At 44.0% G+C, this 18,822-nt stretch overlaps 3 protein-coding genes across 3 annotated transcripts in view; 2 read left to right on the top strand and 1 right to left on the bottom strand.

Annotated features, from left to right (window-relative positions):
- ppfibp2.L (PTPRF interacting protein, binding protein 2 (liprin beta 2) L homeolog) overlaps positions 1 to 4,538 on the top strand; it is a 55,198-nt gene extending 50,660 nt beyond the window's left edge. Inside the window, 3 exon segments of the mRNA NM_001093649.1 lie at positions 2,030 to 2,209; positions 2,384 to 2,449; positions 2,848 to 4,538. Of these exon segments, the coding sequence (NP_001087118.1) occupies positions 2,030 to 2,209; positions 2,384 to 2,449; positions 2,848 to 2,934 (333 nt within the window). The 3' untranslated portion in view covers positions 2,935 to 4,538.
- Positions 4,539 to 6,707: 2,169 nt separating this feature from the next.
- Positions 6,708 to 9,020, top strand: rep15.L (RAB15 effector protein L homeolog). The gene has a single exon (XM_018251848.2). The coding sequence runs from the start codon at positions 7,611 to 7,613 to the stop codon at positions 8,337 to 8,339; it is 729 nt and encodes a 242-aa protein (XP_018107337.1). The 5' UTR covers positions 6,708 to 7,610; the 3' UTR covers positions 8,340 to 9,020.
- A 303-nt stretch (positions 9,021 to 9,323) lies between these two features.
- On the bottom strand, positions 9,324 to 18,795 carry cyb5r3.L (cytochrome b5 reductase 3 L homeolog). The gene is given in 9 exon segments (NM_001087008.1): positions 9,324 to 11,627; positions 12,178 to 12,277; positions 13,573 to 13,658; positions 13,743 to 13,826; positions 15,040 to 15,169; positions 15,481 to 15,587; positions 15,735 to 15,807; positions 17,313 to 17,444; positions 18,708 to 18,795. Coding segments are annotated over 9 exon segments (906 nt in total). The 5' UTR covers positions 18,729 to 18,795; the 3' UTR covers positions 9,324 to 11,454.
- Positions 18,796 to 18,822: the final 27 nt, after the last annotated feature.

Raw genomic sequence — 18,822 nt, 5'->3', positions numbered from 1 at the left:
ATGGGAGGAGGGAGGTGCCATATTGATTCCCTTAGACAGTACAGTATGAGGGTATAGCTTATTGTGTGCCCAGAACATTCCTTCTCTGTATATTTGTATTTATACATATGGGAGGAGGAGGTGCCATATTGATTCCCTTAGACAGTACAGTATGAGGGTATAGCTTATTGTGTGCCCAGAACATTCCTTCTCTGTATATTTGTATTTATACATATGGGGGGGAGGAGGTGCCATATTGATTCCCTTAGACAGTACAGTATGAGGGTATAGCTTATTGTGTGCCCAGAACATTCCTTCTCTGTATATTTGTATTTATACATATGGGAGGAGGAGGTGCCATATTGATTCCCTTAGACAGTACAGTATGAGGGTATAGCTTATTGTGTGCCCAGAACATTCCTTCTCTGTATATTTGTATTTATACATATGGGAGGAGGAGGTGCCATATTGATTCCCTTAGACAGTACAGTATGAGGGTATAGCTTATTGTGTGCCCAGAACATTCCTTCTCTGTATATTTGTATTTATACATATGGGGGGGAGGAGGTGCCATATTGATTCCCTTAGACAGTACAGTATGAGGGTATAGCTTATTGTGTGCCCAGAACATTCCTTCTCTGTATATTTGTATTTATACATATGGGAGGAGGAGGTGCCATATTGATTCCCTTAGACAGTACAGTATGAGGGTATAGCTTATTGTGTGCCCAGAACATTCCTTCTCTGTATATTTGTATTTATACATATGGGAGGAGGGAGGTGCCATATTGATTCCCTTAGACAGTACAGTATGAGGGTATAGCTTATTATGTGCCCAGAACATTCCTTCTCTGTATATTTGTATTTATACATATGGGAGGAGGAGGTGCCATATTGATTCCCTTAGACAGTACAGTATGAGGGTATAGCTTATTGTGTGCCCAGAACATTCCTTCTCTGTATATTTGTATTTATACATATGGGAGGAGGGAGGTGCCATATTGATTCCCTTAGACAGTACAGTATGAGGGTATAGCTTATTGTGTGCCCAGAACATTCCTTCTCTGTATATTTGTATTTATACATATGGGAGGAGGAGGTGCCATATTGATTCCCTTAGACAGTACAGTATGAGGGTATAGCTTATTGTGTGCCCAGAACATTCCTTCTCTGTATATTTGTATTTATACATATGGGAGGAGGTGCCATATTGATTCCCTTAGACCAGTACAGTATGAGGGTACAGCTTATTGTGTGCCCAGAACATTCCTTCTCTGTATATTTGTATTTATACATATGGGAGGAGGGAGGTGCCATATTGATTCCCTTAGACAGTACAGTATGAGGGTATAGCTTATTGTGTGCCCTGAACATTCCTTCTCTGTATATTTGTATTTATACATATGGGAGGAGGAGGTGCCATATTGATTCCCTTAGACAGTACAGTATGAGGGTATAGCTTATTGTGTGCCCAGAACATTCCCTTCTCTGTATATTTGTATTTATACATATGGGAGGAGGAGGTGCCATATTGATTCCCTTAGACAGTACAGTATGAGGGTATAGCTTATTGTGTGCCCAGAACATTCCTTCTCTGTATATTTGTATTTATACATATGGGAGGAGGAGGTGCCATATTGATTCCCTTAGACAGTACAGTATGAGGGTATAGCTTATTGTGTGCCCAGAACATTCCTTCTCTGTATATTTGTATTTATACATATGGGAGGAGGAGGTGCCATATTGATTCCCTTAGACAGTACAGTATGAGGGTATAGCTTATTGTGTGCCCAGAACATTCCTTCTCTGTATATTTGTATTTATACATATGGGAGGAGGTGCCATATTGATTCCCTTAGACAGTACAGTATGAGGGTACAGCTTATTGTGTGCCCAGAACATTCCTTCTCTGTATATTTGTATTTATACATATGGGAGGAGGAGGTGCCATATTGATTCCGTTAGACAGTACAGTAGGGGGCGGAGCTTATTCCCAGACTGACAGACACTGAGACTATAAGTAAATATTATGATCTCTCTCCCTATGAAGCCAAAGAAACTGGCATTCAGTAACTTTGGAACGTTGCGGAAGAAGAAGCAGGAGGAGGTGGAGGAATACGTGTGTCCGATGGATTTGGATCAGAATTCTGGCGACGGGATAATAAAGCCCCTGAGGCCCAGTCTGGACCTGCGCATGTTGAACGATGACGATTTGGACCGACTGGAGCAGGTGAGGGAAACGGCAGTTGGTGACAGTGAGTGGGTGACAGTTAGACAGTAGATGCAGGGAACTGCCTTCCAGCAGGGGCGGCAGGACTCCGTACATTAAATAGAACAGAATGAGTCGGGGGGGGGGATATAAAGGAGGAGAATGTTATTAATGTTGTTTCTTTCCTGCCCCCAGATGGAGGATTCGGAGGGGACGGTGAGGCAAATCGGGGCGTTCTCTGAAGGAATAAACAATCTGACAGTAAGTGTCTCTGAAGTGACACTTAGTGAGAAACTATTCCAGCAGCAGGGCCCTGTCTCATGAATTATTTATATATATATATATATATATATATATATATATATATATATATATATATATATATATATATAATCTATGTGTCTGTATTGCTCTACTCTCATTGGTTCTGGCAGGGCACTGGCTGCTCATTGGTTGATTTCTTTCCTATTTGCCATTGTCTTTATTATCGGCCAATCACAATGAGCATTTCTGCATCGTACTTGCCCTTCTCCCAGCCATAACATAGCTTTTCTATTCTGTCTCTCTTGCATTCCCATGCTCTCTGGTTGCTAGGGTCAGCCCCCCTAGCAACCCCCTGTATTAACTGCGAGGCTGATTCATGTTGTTTGTGCCCGCAGCACATGCTGAAGGAGGACGACATGTTTAAGGATTACTCCGCCCGGTCGCCCAGCGCCAGCATCACAGACGAGGACTCCAACGTGTGACAATCCATCCGTCGAGTCCCGCCTCCTGCGTCTTTTGTAACTTCCCTGGTCCAGGATTTTACTCTTCTGTATTTTAACGGTTCGAGTCGGAGAGAGAGGAGAGAATGTGCCTATTGGTTCAGCTGCAATAATTGAGAATCTCAGCGTCGTCATAGGGTTAATATGTGAGAGAGCTGTATAGGGTTAATGTGAGAGAGCTGCATAGGGTTAATGTGAGAGAGCTGTATAGGGTTAATGTGAGAGAGCTGCATAGGGTTAATGCGAGAGAGCTGCATAGGGTTAATGTGAGAGAGCTGCATAGGGTTAATGCGAGAGAGCTGCATAGGGTTAATGTGAGAGAGCTGCATAGGGTTAATGTGAGAGAGCTGCATAGGGTTAATGTGAGAGAGCTGCATAGGGTTAATGTGAGAGAGCTGCATAGGGTTAATGTCAGAGAGCTGCATAGGGTTAATGGGAGAGAGCTGCAGGGCGCCCCCTATTGTCTGCTACTGCTGAGATACTCGATACCATTAAGCTATACTGCTCTGTTTATTATAGACTGCTCTCTCCTGGGCTGCTCTGTCAATAACGGTGGGGTAATTAGAGGGTTAAAGGGGGTGTTCACCTTTAAATTAACTGTTAGTATGATGTAGAGAGTGATATTCTGAGACAGTTTGCAATTGGTTTTCCTTTGTTATTATTTTTTTATTTTTGACTTATTTAGCTTTTTATTCAGCAGCTCTCCAGTTTATTTCAGTAGTCTGGTTGCTAGGGTCCAAATTCCCCTAGCAACCATACACTGATTTGAATAAGAGACTGGAGAGGCCTGATTGGAAATAAAAAGTAACACTACCTATGTCGCCTTACAGAGCATTTGTTTCTAGATGGGGTCAGTGACCCCATTTTGAAAGCTGGAAGGAGTCAGACAAAAAGGCAAATCATTGAAAAGTATCAAAAATAACGAGGACCAATTGCAAAGTTGCCTAGAATTGGACATTCTATTACTGGAGACTGGAATATGAATAGGAGAGGCCTGAATACACAGATGATAATAATACATTTGTAGCTTTACAGAGCATTTGTTTTTATAAATGGGGTCAGTGACCCCTATTAGAAAGCTGGAAAGAGCACCCGGGCCCCCAGACTGTGCTCCCCTTATTGTCAGACCTCTGTCACTGGGCTGTCCAAATTGCCCCCCAAATTTTTCAGTCATGGAGCTAGAAAAGAAGTCTTATTTAGTGGCAGTCGTTTCTGGGGAGGTATTTCCTGCTACTCACGTATCAACTTCCTGTCTGGCTAATGCACAGCAGTCCAGTCTCACTTTATGGCAGGGATTCTGCCTCTTATAGTAAGAGACAGTGAGTCAGGCAAAGGCAGGAATCCAGAATCTGGAGGGAGGGGAGATCTCTAGGCTACAGCGGAATAAACAATAGAAACCCTGTGTCTCACTTTTCTAGTAGTGGTTACAGGGCTTCACTTTCAGAGAGAGGAGGCAGAGCAGGGAAAGTAGGTGAAATGTTCTCAAAACCTAATGACATGGTCGGTAACTATAGCAACCAGACAGCTTAAATTGCAGGCGGCTCAGAAACCCGTATCCACCCCAAAATATAGGTCATTAAAAGCTTTAAAAAAAAAACCTACTTCCCCTTGAAATCAAAACCTTACTAATGTGTATTGTTGTTGCTGAACTATAACTCGACACTGCCAGCATCTGACTCCCCCCCAGCCAATGGGGAGCTGCTGACGTGTTTTAAGGTCAAGTTGCCCCTTTTTTTTATATAAATATATATATATATATATATATATATATATATATATATATATATATATGATCTATTGCCCCCCGATGTTTTCCTATGGACTGTGCTTTTATTTTTTATAGAGTTTTTTTTTTTTTCTATTTAATAAATCTGTGTATAGAAATATATTTTAAGGTCACGGCGCTACAGAATTGGTGGTTTTTGCTTTTTTTAAAAAAATTTTAACATGACGCGACCAGCTGGTTACTGGAACGGGCCGGGTACCCCCCTAATAATCCTTTCGAATTAAAACATAAAAGGTATTTTACGCGGAAGCCATACAAAGGGTTAATGTTTCCTTGTCATGTGATACTGAGTGTAGGAATCTGGGACAAGTCATTATGGTTCTGTATCTGTTGCTAGGGTGCTGCTGCCTTAGCAACCAGGGACAGGGTGCAGCACAATCAGAATCCTATTGTAACTTTCCTTTTTAAGATTAAACTTTCGGCTTCCCGGTGACCCCCAGGAACCCCCGGCTTGTTGTTACTTTTGTACCTCTGCCTATTTATAAAGCAGCTTTTCTATTGGCTGTCGCCAGGGATTTTGTTACAATTCCCAGAGTGAAAGTGACGCAGCTTTTTATCTTTTTTAAAAAAAATGTATTGGGTCCTCTGTTTTGGGGGAGGGGGGGCTGCTTGTGGGATATTGGGGTGCAATTATTACTAACAGTTGTCATTGTCATGTATTGTACAAAGTGACCCTCCCCTGTGCCACAATATTCATGAGTCAGTATATATTATATTTCTTGTAATAAATTCACTTCTCACGTGTCACAACCAGCAGTTTTTTTTGTCTGTACCCCCTACTGTAAATGATAAGGATATTAGAAGTCACTGAGGGGTTGTTCTGTGACCATATAAAGACACAAGGCTGCAGGCTGAGTTATACAGGGAACTCTGAGTATCACTCATGTATTATAAGGGATAATGTACCCCCTACTGTAAATGATAAGGATATAAGAAGTCACTGAGGGGTTGTTCTGTGACCATATAAAGGCACAAGGCGTCAGGCTGAGTTATACAGGGAACTCTGAGTATCACTCATGTATTATAAGGGATAATGTACCCCCTACTGTAAATGATAAGGATATTAGAAGTCACTGAGGGGTTGTTCTGTGACCATATAAAGGCACAAGGCTGCAGGCTGAGTTATACAGGGAACTCTGAGTATCACTCATGTATTATAAGGGATAATGTACCCCCTACTGTAAATGATAAGGATATTAGAAGTCACTGAGGGGTTGTTCTGTGACCATATAAAGGCACAAGGCTGCAGGCTGAGTTATACAGGGAACTCTGAGTATCACTCATGTATTATAAGGGATAATGTACCCCCTACTGTAAATGATAAGGATATTAGAAGTCACTGAGGGTTGTTCTGTGACCATATAAAGGCACAAGGCTGCAGGCTGAGTTATACAGGGAACTCTGAGTATCACTCATGTATTATAAGGGATAATGTACCCCCTACTGTAAATGATAAGGATATTAGAAGTCACTGAGGGGTTGTTCTGTGACCATATAAAGACACAAGGCTGCAGGCTGAGTTATACAGGGAACTCTGAGTATCACTCATGTATTATAAGGGATAATGTACCCCCTACTGTAAATGATAAGGATATTAGAAGTCACTGAGGGGTTGTTCTGTGACCATATAAAGGCACAAGGCTGCAGGCTGAGTTATACAGGGAACTCTGAGTATCACTCATGTATTATAAGGGATAATGTACCCCCTACTGTAAATGATAAGGATATTAGAAGTCACTGAGGGGTTGTTCTGTGACCATATAAAGGCACAAGGCTGCAGGCTGAGTTATACAGGGAACTCTGAGTATCACTCATGTATTATAAGGGATAATGTACCCCCTACTGTAAATGATAAGGATATTAGAAGTCACTGAGGGGTTGTTCTGTGACCATATAAAGGCACAAGGCTGCAGGCTGAGTTATACAGGGAACTCTGAGTATCACTCATGTATTATAAGGGATAAATGAGTAATGTGACAGGAATGACATCACTAAATACTGAGATTATAAGGATATTCATAGCTCTTGTGAATTATATACAAAACGTTACAATGAGGTGTAAGATACTTTGGATAAAGCCCTATGTGAGACCTATTGGTGCACTAAATCCTACTACTGCAAGTAAAGTCCTTAATCCCCCAGTGACATCCACTAATGTGAGTGTGAGCAGTGTGACCACATTGTACTTCCCCTTTACTCTGGAGTTCTAGAGACATAAGTAGGGGAGGGGAAGCTTTAACTCCCAGATCATGACGACATTTCGGGACTTTTTTTAACTCACCAATACACTACTTATTCCCCAGGTATCCACCCCTCTGCTGCTTAGCTAAGGATTCTGGGAACTGTAGTTGTGCAGCAGTGGAAGCGACTCCCGATCCCCAGGACTGAGCCCCCTCTTCTCCTCCGGCTGCTCAATCAGTCTCAGTGCTGTGGGCAGGATACAACGCCCCGCTGTTTATTTTGTGGGACAGACCCATTTTATTGTAGAGATTAAAGGGCACAGTGCAACACATGTTGCATTATATACACACACCCTGTGTAGCAGGGCTGATCCAATTAACCTTCTCATCCTGGTGGACTGGCCCTGCATTATTATTTTATACGTCTTTTTATATAGTTCTAAAGCTTTAGAATAAGGTTGCTAGGGACCATGACCCTAGCAACATGGTTGCACTTTTGAGTGAGAAACCAGGACATTTGCATTAGCCGAGAGAGTGAAAGCCGCCCTTCCAGTTTATGAGCAGACACACCTACTGGGCAGACTGGAGCGGAGCCAAGGGACAGCTCATTGTTCAGCTTCTCTATAAGAACTCCGTCTCCTGTGATTCTCTATGCACTGAAGAGACTCATCCCCATTGATACCACTGGGAAAATGGGCCAGAACATTGCGGTTCCGGAGAAGAGCGGCCAACCGCTGGACAAGTCGGACATTGTCTGTGAGATATTCAGCCAGGCGGTCGTTCACGCCTCCCAAAAACTAAAGGAATATCTCGGTTTTGAAGACCCGTTCGGGTCGTTCCATCCCAGCACCGACACCTTGAACGAACTCTTCCTGGTGAACTTCTTCAACTTCTGTTTGGAGAAGGGCGTCGAGGAGAGAATCGCCACCAACAAAATGACAAAGCAGCAGTCCGCCTTGTTCGGCATTGACTGGATCTGGACCCTGTCCGGTCCTGATAAGGTGGTGAAACTTCAGATCGCTGTGCAAGCCTTCCAGATATTGGAGCTGGACATCAAGGAGTCCAATGTCCAAGGCAAGGCCAACAATGTCACCACCATGGAGATCCCACCACCCGTTGGTTCCTCCAAGGACAAAAGTAGGTTTGAGAAGCTGGAGGAATTCTGCCGCCTGGTGGGGTCCGACTGTCTGGGGTTATTCATGGTGTATGGACTCCCGGGGAAGCCCAAGGATATCAGAGGGGTCCTTCTGGACAGTGTGAAACGGGACATTAAGAAAAACTCAACTTTAGGGGAGCAAGCACTCTACCAGTTCATTCAGAGCACAGACACGTTCCTCCCGACCCGGGACCTGCTGGACACCTGTATGACGAGGAAGAACGGGCAGCTCAGCATCGGGAAGGTCTACATCAACTTTCTATGAACTGGGGCTTTCCATTAGGATCATGGGACTTCAAACTGAGAGGAACCCATCCCACCCCCAAGCAGCAAGGTCAGACCATCAGCTGAGGAACCACCAATAATATGTACCACGGAGTCCTCTTCATTGAGCTCCCTCTGGGAGATCACTTTATTTCATGACATTATACGGCCCATTGTGATTGGACAGGTGAGTGGAAGACTTGGAACTGGTCCCCCATAGCCGTCCCCTTCTCTGCTCTACTTTCTGGGTACAAAAGACTTGGCAAGGGATCATGTCGTGTTTGTTTCCTAAAGCAACTGTTCCGACTCATGATCAAGGAGTAACGTAGGGTCTCCTAGAAAGCTGAGCATCTGTGTTACTTCTTATGGTGGGTCGGATCAGTACCATATAAAGGTATATTCTTATTTATAGATGGTTTCTTCCATTTCACTGGACTTGCACCCAAGTCTTGGGGCCCACCTCCAACCCCTCCCAAAGACTGTAGGCAGGTACCACCGTAGGACTGCAGTTGGTACCAAACCCAGCATCAGCCCTGAGGAACATGTCCTTGGTTTCCTGCTGTATTTACATACATAGGTGGTTATGGGTCGGTGACCCGCAATACAGGTGTTTGTTCAAGTCCCGCTGGGTTGTGGAATGTTTAGTGCTGATCAGAAGTGTAAATAAAGTTTATACAGGTGAGATGTGCTGCACTGACCCAGATAATTTGCCCATTTTGGATTAACTCTGTTTAGATGGCAGTTCCAGCTGACAGTCAGATGTGTGTGGCCAATAAATCATGCCAGGCTAGGATTAAAGGGTAACTACCCCCCTCTGCAATCTTTCTACATGCAGGAGTCAGAATATGATTGACAGTCTTATACGTTGGCCCCTTTGCTTAGACAATGTATCGGATCTAATGTCCGGCTCCGACACAAAGCTGCCTGTAGAGAGACAGACCGCTGACAGTTGTGAGAGATCTCCCCCCCAAATAGAGACCAGAAAGCCAAAAGCAAATTCATATTTAATATGTAATGGTTACACTCAGGTTACTCTTTGGTAAATATGACACGCCCCTCTGTGTCGGGTGGGTGGGGCGCAGGGCACAAGCACAATACAAGATAAGATTTCGGCTGATATACAAAAGGCACTTGGCATCCCCCGGAAGGCAAATACAGAACTCACTCTCCCTAGGGCCCGGCGTGGTCAAATACACGTTGCACATACATCGGACGGGGGGGGGGAGTCTCTTGCACCCACATTCGGATAAGTGTCAGGGGGCCCTAACAAAGAATCAGTGGCCCCAAATGGAGGTTTAAACTTCTTCTACGATGGCGCCTGTTATTAATTGCACCCAAACTGATTCTCCTTCACTCACACAGCACCTACGTGTTACTCCTTCCCCTCAGTCCCTGCCCCAGAGGAGCTTACAATCCAACGTTTCAATTTAAAGTCCGTCCTTAAATCATTTAAATTTAGTGCAAATATACTTCAGTGTTGGTGACTCCCCCCAAAACAAATCTTAGGGCCACAGGACCCCCAAAAGCAGGGTGTGTGGGTTATAGAGGTCTTCCTTCCTATCACTGGTGGGTTCATTTTTGGGGCACAGGTGCATCTGTCTGAATGACCGTACCCCAATTACCAGTAAAGGGATCTCCCTAAAACACACTGTTGGGGGGCAGAAATGTTCACCCCTGGCCTAGGGTAACTGGCTGGAAATAGTGGCTTTAGAAGATCCTCTCCAGGATTTCTAGGGGAAAAACCAATGAACTGAATTACTGGGTGATCCCTCAGGGGCAGGGACTGCAAGTCAGCTCCTCAGGGGCGGGGCATGCTGTACACACAAATAAGCAGGTTATGAGTAGCTAAACTGACATATATATCATACAGAATCCATGACCTGCCTGCACCGCCCCCTCTCTGACGTTTTCTTTTCATACATATGGACAGACCCACATTACTTCCCCAATCAATACTAGGGGGTGCACAAGGTACAGTCTTCTCCTGTGGGCGGAGCATGCGTTCAACCAATACAATGACTGCACTACAGAGAGTACAAGAGTCTCTTTAACACACAAATCTCTGCACTTAAAGTGACCAACTCGCCTTATATACAAACTCGGCAGCAGAGCTAGCGCTTTACATTTGCCAACGGCATGGGTTACGGTACAGCCGCCAAAAAAAACCCTTAAATCTCAACAAAAATATTCATGTTTTTAAAGCAAACTGCAAAACACACAAATAGCATTGAGTTCTATCTACCAAGCTGGGCAGGCTCACTTAGACCTTAAAGGGGCAGCAGCAGCCCAGACTGTATTCCCCGGTGACTTACAAACGTATTTCCCTACAATAGAAGTTAAGGGGACCCCTGCCAGTACCCCCGGACGCTAGGCAGTTCGAAGCAACAAGGAATATGAGCAATAAGTGCAGCTTAAAACAGAAAGTGAGTCTGACCAACTTCAGGGATAGAGTTTACAGCCTTTATATGGCTAGGGAAAGCCTTATTATTAATAATAATAAAAATAATAATAATAATAACTCTCAAGCATTACCTGGCAGCTTTAGTGTCGTACAAGCCAAACAACTCTTCCCATAATCGCAGCACAACTGTCAGTTTCAGGCAATAAATGTCAGCTCAGTGAAAAGATGCCTCTCGTGTAAGAGCACCCCCTAGTGGTCACAAATGCATTGGCCGATTCTATTGCGATCTACGATGAAGGATCTGCCAATCAGGATGCTGCATGTGCTCAGCTCCTCGCGATGACGATTATAAAAGAGTAACGTCCGTCTGACAGTTAGAAAGGCTGACATTACTCTATATTAGGGAACGTAGCACTTGTCTGCTGCAGGGGGCGGGGCTTACAGGTGGAGGTAACCTTGTTGATGCATCTTTCACACACACCCCATAGGATATTTATAGGCAGGTGTATAAGGTGCCTCAACAAGGTTGGCTCCATCTGTAGAAGTTATTTTGTGTGACGACGAATTCCCATCCCAGCTAAGGGCAAGTTAAACCAAATCATTGAACAAAAAAAAAAAAAAAAAAAAAAAAGACTCCCGGCCGCTCCACCGTCGCCCCTTTCCTATGAAGTGCCGATAAAAGCGAAGGGCGGGACTTGCGGGAGGGGGCGGGCCTCTAGTAGGCGAATCTCCTGTCCTGGGGGTACGACAGCTTGTCCAGGCTGGGGTTGATTGCATATTGGACCATGGGAGGGGGGCCGCACATCAGGATCAGGACATCGTCCCCGGGGGGAGGCATAAAGGAGCTGATCATGTCTTCATTGACAAAGCCCTGGCTGTAGTCCCAATCTGCAGGGGGGGCACAAAGGAATATTTCACATCAACAGTTGCCCCCCAAAACTCTAAATCCGGCACCCCGATGTGTTGGACTGAACCTTCACATTAACTTTTAGTGTGTTCTAGAACTTTTCAATTGGTCTTCATTATTAGTATTTTTTTTTTAATAATTATTTTAATTATTTCCCTTCTTCTGACACTTTCCAATGGGGGTCACTGACCCCATGTAAAAAAAAAAAAAAAAAAAAAAGATCTGTAAGGCTACAAATGTATTGTTATTGCTACTTTTTTATTGCTCATCAGGCCTCTCCTATTCATATTCCAGTCTCTTACTCAAGGTTGCTAAGGTAACTAGGACCCTAGCAACCAGAACTGCTGAATAAAAAAGTTAAAGAAGTCAAAAACCAGAAATAATAAAAAATGAAAACCAATTGCAAATGGTCTCAGAATATCCCTCTCTACGTCATACTAAGAGTTAATTTAAAGGTGAACAACCCAAGATTACACACCACAACAATAACCACCCAGCGAGGTGAAACGGGCCCCGGGGCCCAAGACTTACCTTCAGGGGCTCTGTCTAGCGTGTACCACAGTTTGAAGCGGGACGGGTGGTTGGCGCGGATCTCCTCCAGTTCTGAGCGGAGCAGGATGTCTTTCTCCGTCTGCAGGAGGGCATTATGGGATGTGAGTAAAATTAAACCAGAACCATTGTTAACAGATACACAGAGGGGATTCTGGGAATTGTAGTTTAGCAACAGCAGCCTCATGGGCACCTCACATTGGAGAACCAAGGTCTGACTTCTATCCACAGTTTCATTTCTTTCCTACTCCTCCAGCTCCCCCTATTGGTCACATTCAGATATAACATCACAGTAACATAAACAACCCCCTGTTATCTGATGCCCAGATCCCTTAAAGAGGTGCTGCACCTTTAACTGAAATTTTAGTATGTTCTACAATGGTCAAGTCTATGTATTTATTTTTTATATTTTTTTTATAGTGTCCTGCTGACACTTTCCAGATTTCCATTGGGGGTCACTGACCCCATCTATAAAACAAATGCTCTGTAAGGCTACAAATGTATTGTTACTTTTTATTCCTCACCTTTCTATTCAGGCCTCTCCTATTCATATTCCAGTCTCTTATTTAAATCAGTGCATGGTTGCTAGGGGAATTTGGATCCTAGCAACCAGATGGCTGAAATTAAGCTGCTGGATAAAAAGCTAAATAAGTCAAAAACCACAAATAAAAACCAATTGCAAATGGTCTCAGAATATCCCTCTCTACATCATACTAACAGTTAATTTAAAGGTGAACCACCCCTTTAAAGGGGAGGTTCACTTTTAACTTAAAACTTTTAGTATGTTATAGAATGGCAAATTCAAGCAACTTTTCAATTGGTCTTCATTATTTATTTATCTGTATAATGTTTTTCATTATTTGTCTTCTTCTTCTGACTCTTTCCAGCTTTCAAATGGGGGTCACTGACCCCATCTATAAAACAAATGCTCTGTAAGGCTACAAATGTATTGTTATTGTTACTTTTTATTACTCCTCTCTCTATTCAGACCTCTCCTATTCATATTCCAGTCTCTTGTTCAAATCAATGCATGGTTGCTAGGGGAATTTGGATCCTAGCAACCAGAGTGCAATTGCAAACTGCTGAATAAAAAGCTAAATAACTCAAAAACCACAAATAATAAAAAATGAAAACTAATTGCAAGTGGTCTCAGAATATCCCTCTCTACATCATTCTAACAGTTAATTTAAAGGTGAACAACCCCTTTTACAAATCCAGGATAAAGTTTCAGGCACTGGATTCCCAGATCCCTATACACTCAATTGGATTAAATGGTAACAAGGGCCCACCCTAAGTATTCTATGGTAAATAGATCCCACATGAATGGTTTTATATTTCCGGATCCCATAAGTCCCGGACCAAATAAATGGAACACACCTGGTTGGCAAAGAGCAAGTAGCAGATGGTTTTATCCTCCTTGTCCTTTAGGATGGCTCGAATGAGCTGCAGCATTGGGGTGATCCCTGGGGGAAGCAGCAGGGGGAGACAGTGAGCACCAGAGATGCACATTATACAGAGAGAGGAAAGGGTTAATATTCTGCACTCACCTGTCCCACCAGCGATCATTCCCAGGTGATTTGCTTTTTTGGGGACCGGGGGGGACTTCTTGTCTGGGCGGATCTGGAAGGTCCCTGGAACCCACAGACACTCAATAAATACATGGGGTACAAGTGTCACCCCCAGCTTTATACAGTACAGGAGTAGGAGCAAGACAGCATCACCGCGAGTCTGACCGCTGACTCACTCATCCTTGTGCTGCTAATCTGGGACTATGAATCCAACTCACGACTAGTTCATTTAGAGCCAAAAACTCCAACATGTGACTCACTCCTCCCCCAGTATTGAGCTTGGCACCAGATGTGAATACCAGTACAGGCAGCGGCATTAATTGCCTCTACAGAACCAGCTCTGTTTTACTGCACATCCAGTGTTATCCTATCTGATCCCCATTGTAAGCAGCAGTCCTGTCCTGCTTTATGGCAGCTGAGATTCTAGCTATCTGTATAACAGAACATTCTGTCCCAGTGGCTGCACAGATCCTATCTGATCCCCATTGTAAGCAGCAGTCCTGTCGTGCTTTATGGCAGCTGAGATTCTAGCTATCTGTATAACAGAACATTCTGTCCCAGTGGCTGCACAGATCCTATCTGATCCCCATTGTAAGCAGCAGTCCTGTCGTGCTTTATGGCAGCTGAGATTCTAGCTATCTGTATAACAGAACATTCTGTCCCAGTGGCTGCACAGATCCTATCTGATCCCCATTGTAAGCAGCAGTCCTGTCGTGCTTTATGGCAGCTGAGATTCTAGCTATCTGTATAACAGAACATTCTGTCCCAGTGGCTGCACAGATCCTATCTGATCCCCATTGTAAGCAGCAGTCCTGTCCTGCTTTATGGCAGCTGAGATTCTAGCTATCTGTATAACAGAACATTCTGTCCCAGTGGCTGCACAGATCCTATCTGATCCCCATTGTAAGCAGCAGTCCTGTCCTGCTTTATGGCAGCTGAGATTCTAGCTATCTGTATAACAGAACATTCTGTCCCAGTGGCTGCACAGATCCTATCTGATCCCCATTGTAAGCAGCAGTCCTGTCCTGCTTTATGGCAGCTGAGATTCTAGCTATCTGTATAACAGAACATTCTGTCCCAGTGGCTGCACAGATCCTATCTGATCCCCATTGTAAGCAGCAGTCCTGTCCTGCTTTATGGCAGCTGAGATTCTAGCTATCTGTATAACAGAACATTCTGTCCCAGTGGCTGCACAGATCCTATCTGATCCCCATTGTAAGCAGCAGTCCTGTCCTGCTTTATGGCAGCTGAGATTCTAGCTATCTGTAGAACAAACCTTTGCCACTGTACACGAGAAGGCCGCTTGGTCCTCGGAAATCAATGGTTTCGTCTTTCCTCAGGGAGTCCAGATACTGGGACATTTTTCCACCTTCTGGGAATTTGGGGTGGACGTTTTTAAAGTAGATCTGAAGAGAGTATGGAAAGGGAAAGCAACACATATATGAAAGTGATCTGTAACTCTGGGAAACATGGGAAGGTCACAGAGAGGCTGCTGGGTAAGTTGAGCAAATACATACTCTCTATAATACATAAAACACAGACTGTTATTAATTGTAACTATGGCAACAAAAAGGGTAATATGTGCAGCATTAGCACCAATATGGGCACTTAATCCAGGGATGCCAACCCATAGGCTCCTCAACTACAGCTCCCAGCATCCTCAGCACCAAGTCTGATATCCCTCTACTTACAGGGAAGTTAGAAAGCCCAACCTCACCTTCACAACAAGGTCAACATAACCTTTATTATCATCGCTGGAAACTGGGGTGTAGGGTCTGACCACCAGATTGCCGTCCACTCTCGCCGAGAGGTAAATATGCTGCCCTGGAGATAAAACGAGACAATATGAACTAAAATCAGAAGGATTTTTATATAAAAGACTCACGTTTACAATTACAACACTGCAGCCTGGCGAGGCTTCTGATAGACGAGAAAAGACTCCAGGGAATAACACAGTTAATTCTTACTCACCAATGGGGAGGCCGAGGACATGCTCGGGGGAGGGGAGAGCAAACCGGAACCTCCTGGTGTCATGGCTGATCTCCTGAAATACAAGAGTGGGCAGAGACGTTATACAGAGATCTACTACTGGTTCCTACACAACGAGTACGTGGGGACAGGGGAGAGGTGGGTCACTATGGGGGATGTAGAGTATCAGGCTACTCGTGGCTTTTCCCATTGCTCACGTTAGAATTAAACCACTGAGTAATTTATGGCAGTATGGCTTTAAAGCAGATATTTAATTAGGTCTTTGCAATGGGCTATAAATACCAGAGGAATGCTGGGTAAGGGGAGTGTGAGATCCCTAGGGAGTCACTTGTGAAACTGACTGTTTGTCTGTTCTGCATTAGTGACAGTGTAGAACTAACCAACCCGCAGAGAAAGAACTTTATTCACAGTAATAGTTCCACTGTAAAGAGACTGTTTCATTTTATATTATATTGTATTCCCCTGTACTAAGCACAATTCAGCAGGAACAGTCCCCTAAGTTTGCTCATAGTCTGTACAGAGAGATCCCATAAAACTATGGCAGCATAGGTATTCCCCTGTACTAAGCACAATTCAGCAGGAACAGTCCCTAAGTTTGCTCATAGTCTGTACAGAGAGATCCCATAAAACTATGGCAGCATAGGTATTCCCTGTACTAAGCACAATTCAGCAGGAACAGCCCCTAAGTTTGCTCATAGTCTGTACAGAGAGATCCCATAAAACTATGGTACATAGGTATTCCCTGTACTAAGCACAATTCAGCAGGAACAGTCCCTAAGTTTGCTCATAGTCTGTACAGAGAGATCCCATAAAACTATGGCAGCATAGGAATTCCCTGTACTAAGCACAATTCAGCAGGAACAGTCCTAAGTTTGCTCATAGTCTGTACAGAGAGATCCCATAAAACTATGGTACATAGGTATTCCCTGTACTAAGCACAATTCAGCAGGAACAGCCCCTAAGTAGCCTAAACAGAAAGAAATATCACTAACCTATGCCTCTAATTTAGCACAACCCAGAGGGAAATCTTGGCTGTACTCCCCTATATTTCCTCCAATAAAAGTTCCTGCATTAAATCTCGGCATTGTTCCAGCTGATGAAATTTGCCTTGTGATGTGAATGTGACTAAATGTTGCCACAAAATTGATATTTGAGGAGCCTCCCACAAGCAAAGAGTCCGTGTTGCTGATAAAACCATGTACCTACAATCAAGATGTCACACTATAAAAGGGGAAGTTAATCAGGAAGTGAGCAACGGTACTTTTAGCCAATCAGCAGTACTCAGCGTGCAGTTTCTTTATAGGGTCTCCATAATAGTGGGATTTCTGCCTGAATACTAGTAGTAATGTTTACTACAGCAGTGTTGGGGGAAAAAAATATTTTTTATTTTTTCATTGTTCCAGGGTGGGAATAATAGAAGCCTCTGTATAAACAAACCCCTCCCTTCTCCGAGCTGCAGCTTCTGTTAGGCTTTCAGATAAGAAGCTCCTTATACAGAGTAGGTTTGTTTGGATTGTGCTCGTACGGACAGGAAGCTCCTGAAAGGGATCGGCCACTTACCTCTCTATCGATCAGCCTCAGCGCATATTTGATATCGGGGCTCTCTAAGGTGATGGCAGGACGCGGCTTCCCGAAGAATCTCTGGAAAATGCTGAAGATAAACCAAAACGGGGAGGTGAGGATCCTGGACACCTGCAAAGAAACACAAAGCACTTACCTACACAATCACTGGATTATTTAATACTGTACAAATATGGGTTTTCCTTTAAATTAACCCTTTAGTATCTTTTTTTTTATTTATTTATTTATTTATTTTTTTTTAATATTCCGCTTCTGTCGATGCCCAACCTGCAGTTGGGATCAGATTTTTAAATGTTAATATTTGATCCGGCATCATTCTATTCCGTTTGTCCGGTTGCTAGGGGAAATAAGTCTAGCGACAAGATAGGAAGCGGCAAACTGGAGAGTTATAGGAAAGGAAGGTCAGGCTGAAAAAGGGCATCAGTATGAAGGACTATTTTTATTTTTAACCCTAAACAAACCCACTTTGACATTTGATCCCCGTTCTTTGTTCCCCCCCATGTGACCGGTGATCTTTGGCTCAGTGGGGTTCCTGACTGATGTACAATATCAATATATGTGTGAGATACAGATCATTATCCCAAGGTTTGGGGGTGCAGGAGTATAGAGGGACAGTGGGGTTCCTGACTGATGTACAATATCAATATATGTGTGAGATACAGATCATTATCCCAAGGTTTGGGGGTGCAGGAGTATAGAGGGACAGTGGGGTTCCTGACTGATGTACAATATCAATATATGTGTGAGATACAGATCATTATCCCAAGGTTTGGGGGTGCAGGAGTATAGAGGGGACAGTGGGGTTCCTGACTGATGTACAATATCAATATATGTGTGAGATACAGATCATTATCCCAAGGTTTGGGGGTGCAGGAGTATAGAGGGACAGTGGGGTTCCTGACTGATGTACAATATCAATATATGTGTGAGATACAGATCATTATCCCAAGGTTTGGGGGTGCAGGAGTATAGAGGGACAGTGGGGTTCCTGACTGATGTACAATATCAATATATGTGAGAGATACAGATCATTATACCAAGGTTTGGGGGTGCAGGAGTATAGAGGGACAGTGGGGTTCCTGACTGATGTACAATATCAATATATGTGTGAGATACAGATCATTATCCCAAGGTTTGGGGGTGCAGGAGGAGTATAGGGGGGGACAGTGGGGTTTCTGGGGCAGCTGAACCCCCCCTCATGGTTGAATGGTACGTGCCAGTTCCGCCCAGTGACAGGAAGTGAGGGATATGTCGGTGCCAGGCCCAGTATTCAGGAGAGAGTTGGGTCAGTTCCAAGTGCCAGGCAGGGGGAGGGGTGCAGTAAGTACAATAAGGAGGCGGGTCCGAGGGTTGCTAGGGTGGAGAGCTACTTACCGTACTTAGCTGGGCCCCCATATTACAGGTCAGTCAGACGGACAGGAACTCACAGAAGGTCTCCGAGCAGACTCTCTACAGCACAGCCACGCCCACCCTTGCCGTCAAATCGACG

The sequence above is a fragment of the Xenopus laevis genome, chromosome 3L (genome assembly GCF_017654675.1).
Source record: "Xenopus laevis strain J_2021 chromosome 3L, Xenopus_laevis_v10.1, whole genome shotgun sequence".
In the NCBI taxonomy this organism is placed as follows: Eukaryota; Metazoa; Chordata; class Amphibia; order Anura; family Pipidae; genus Xenopus; species Xenopus laevis.
The sequence above is the reverse complement of the archived record's forward strand: the minus strand, read 5'-3'. Positions and strand labels throughout refer to the sequence as shown.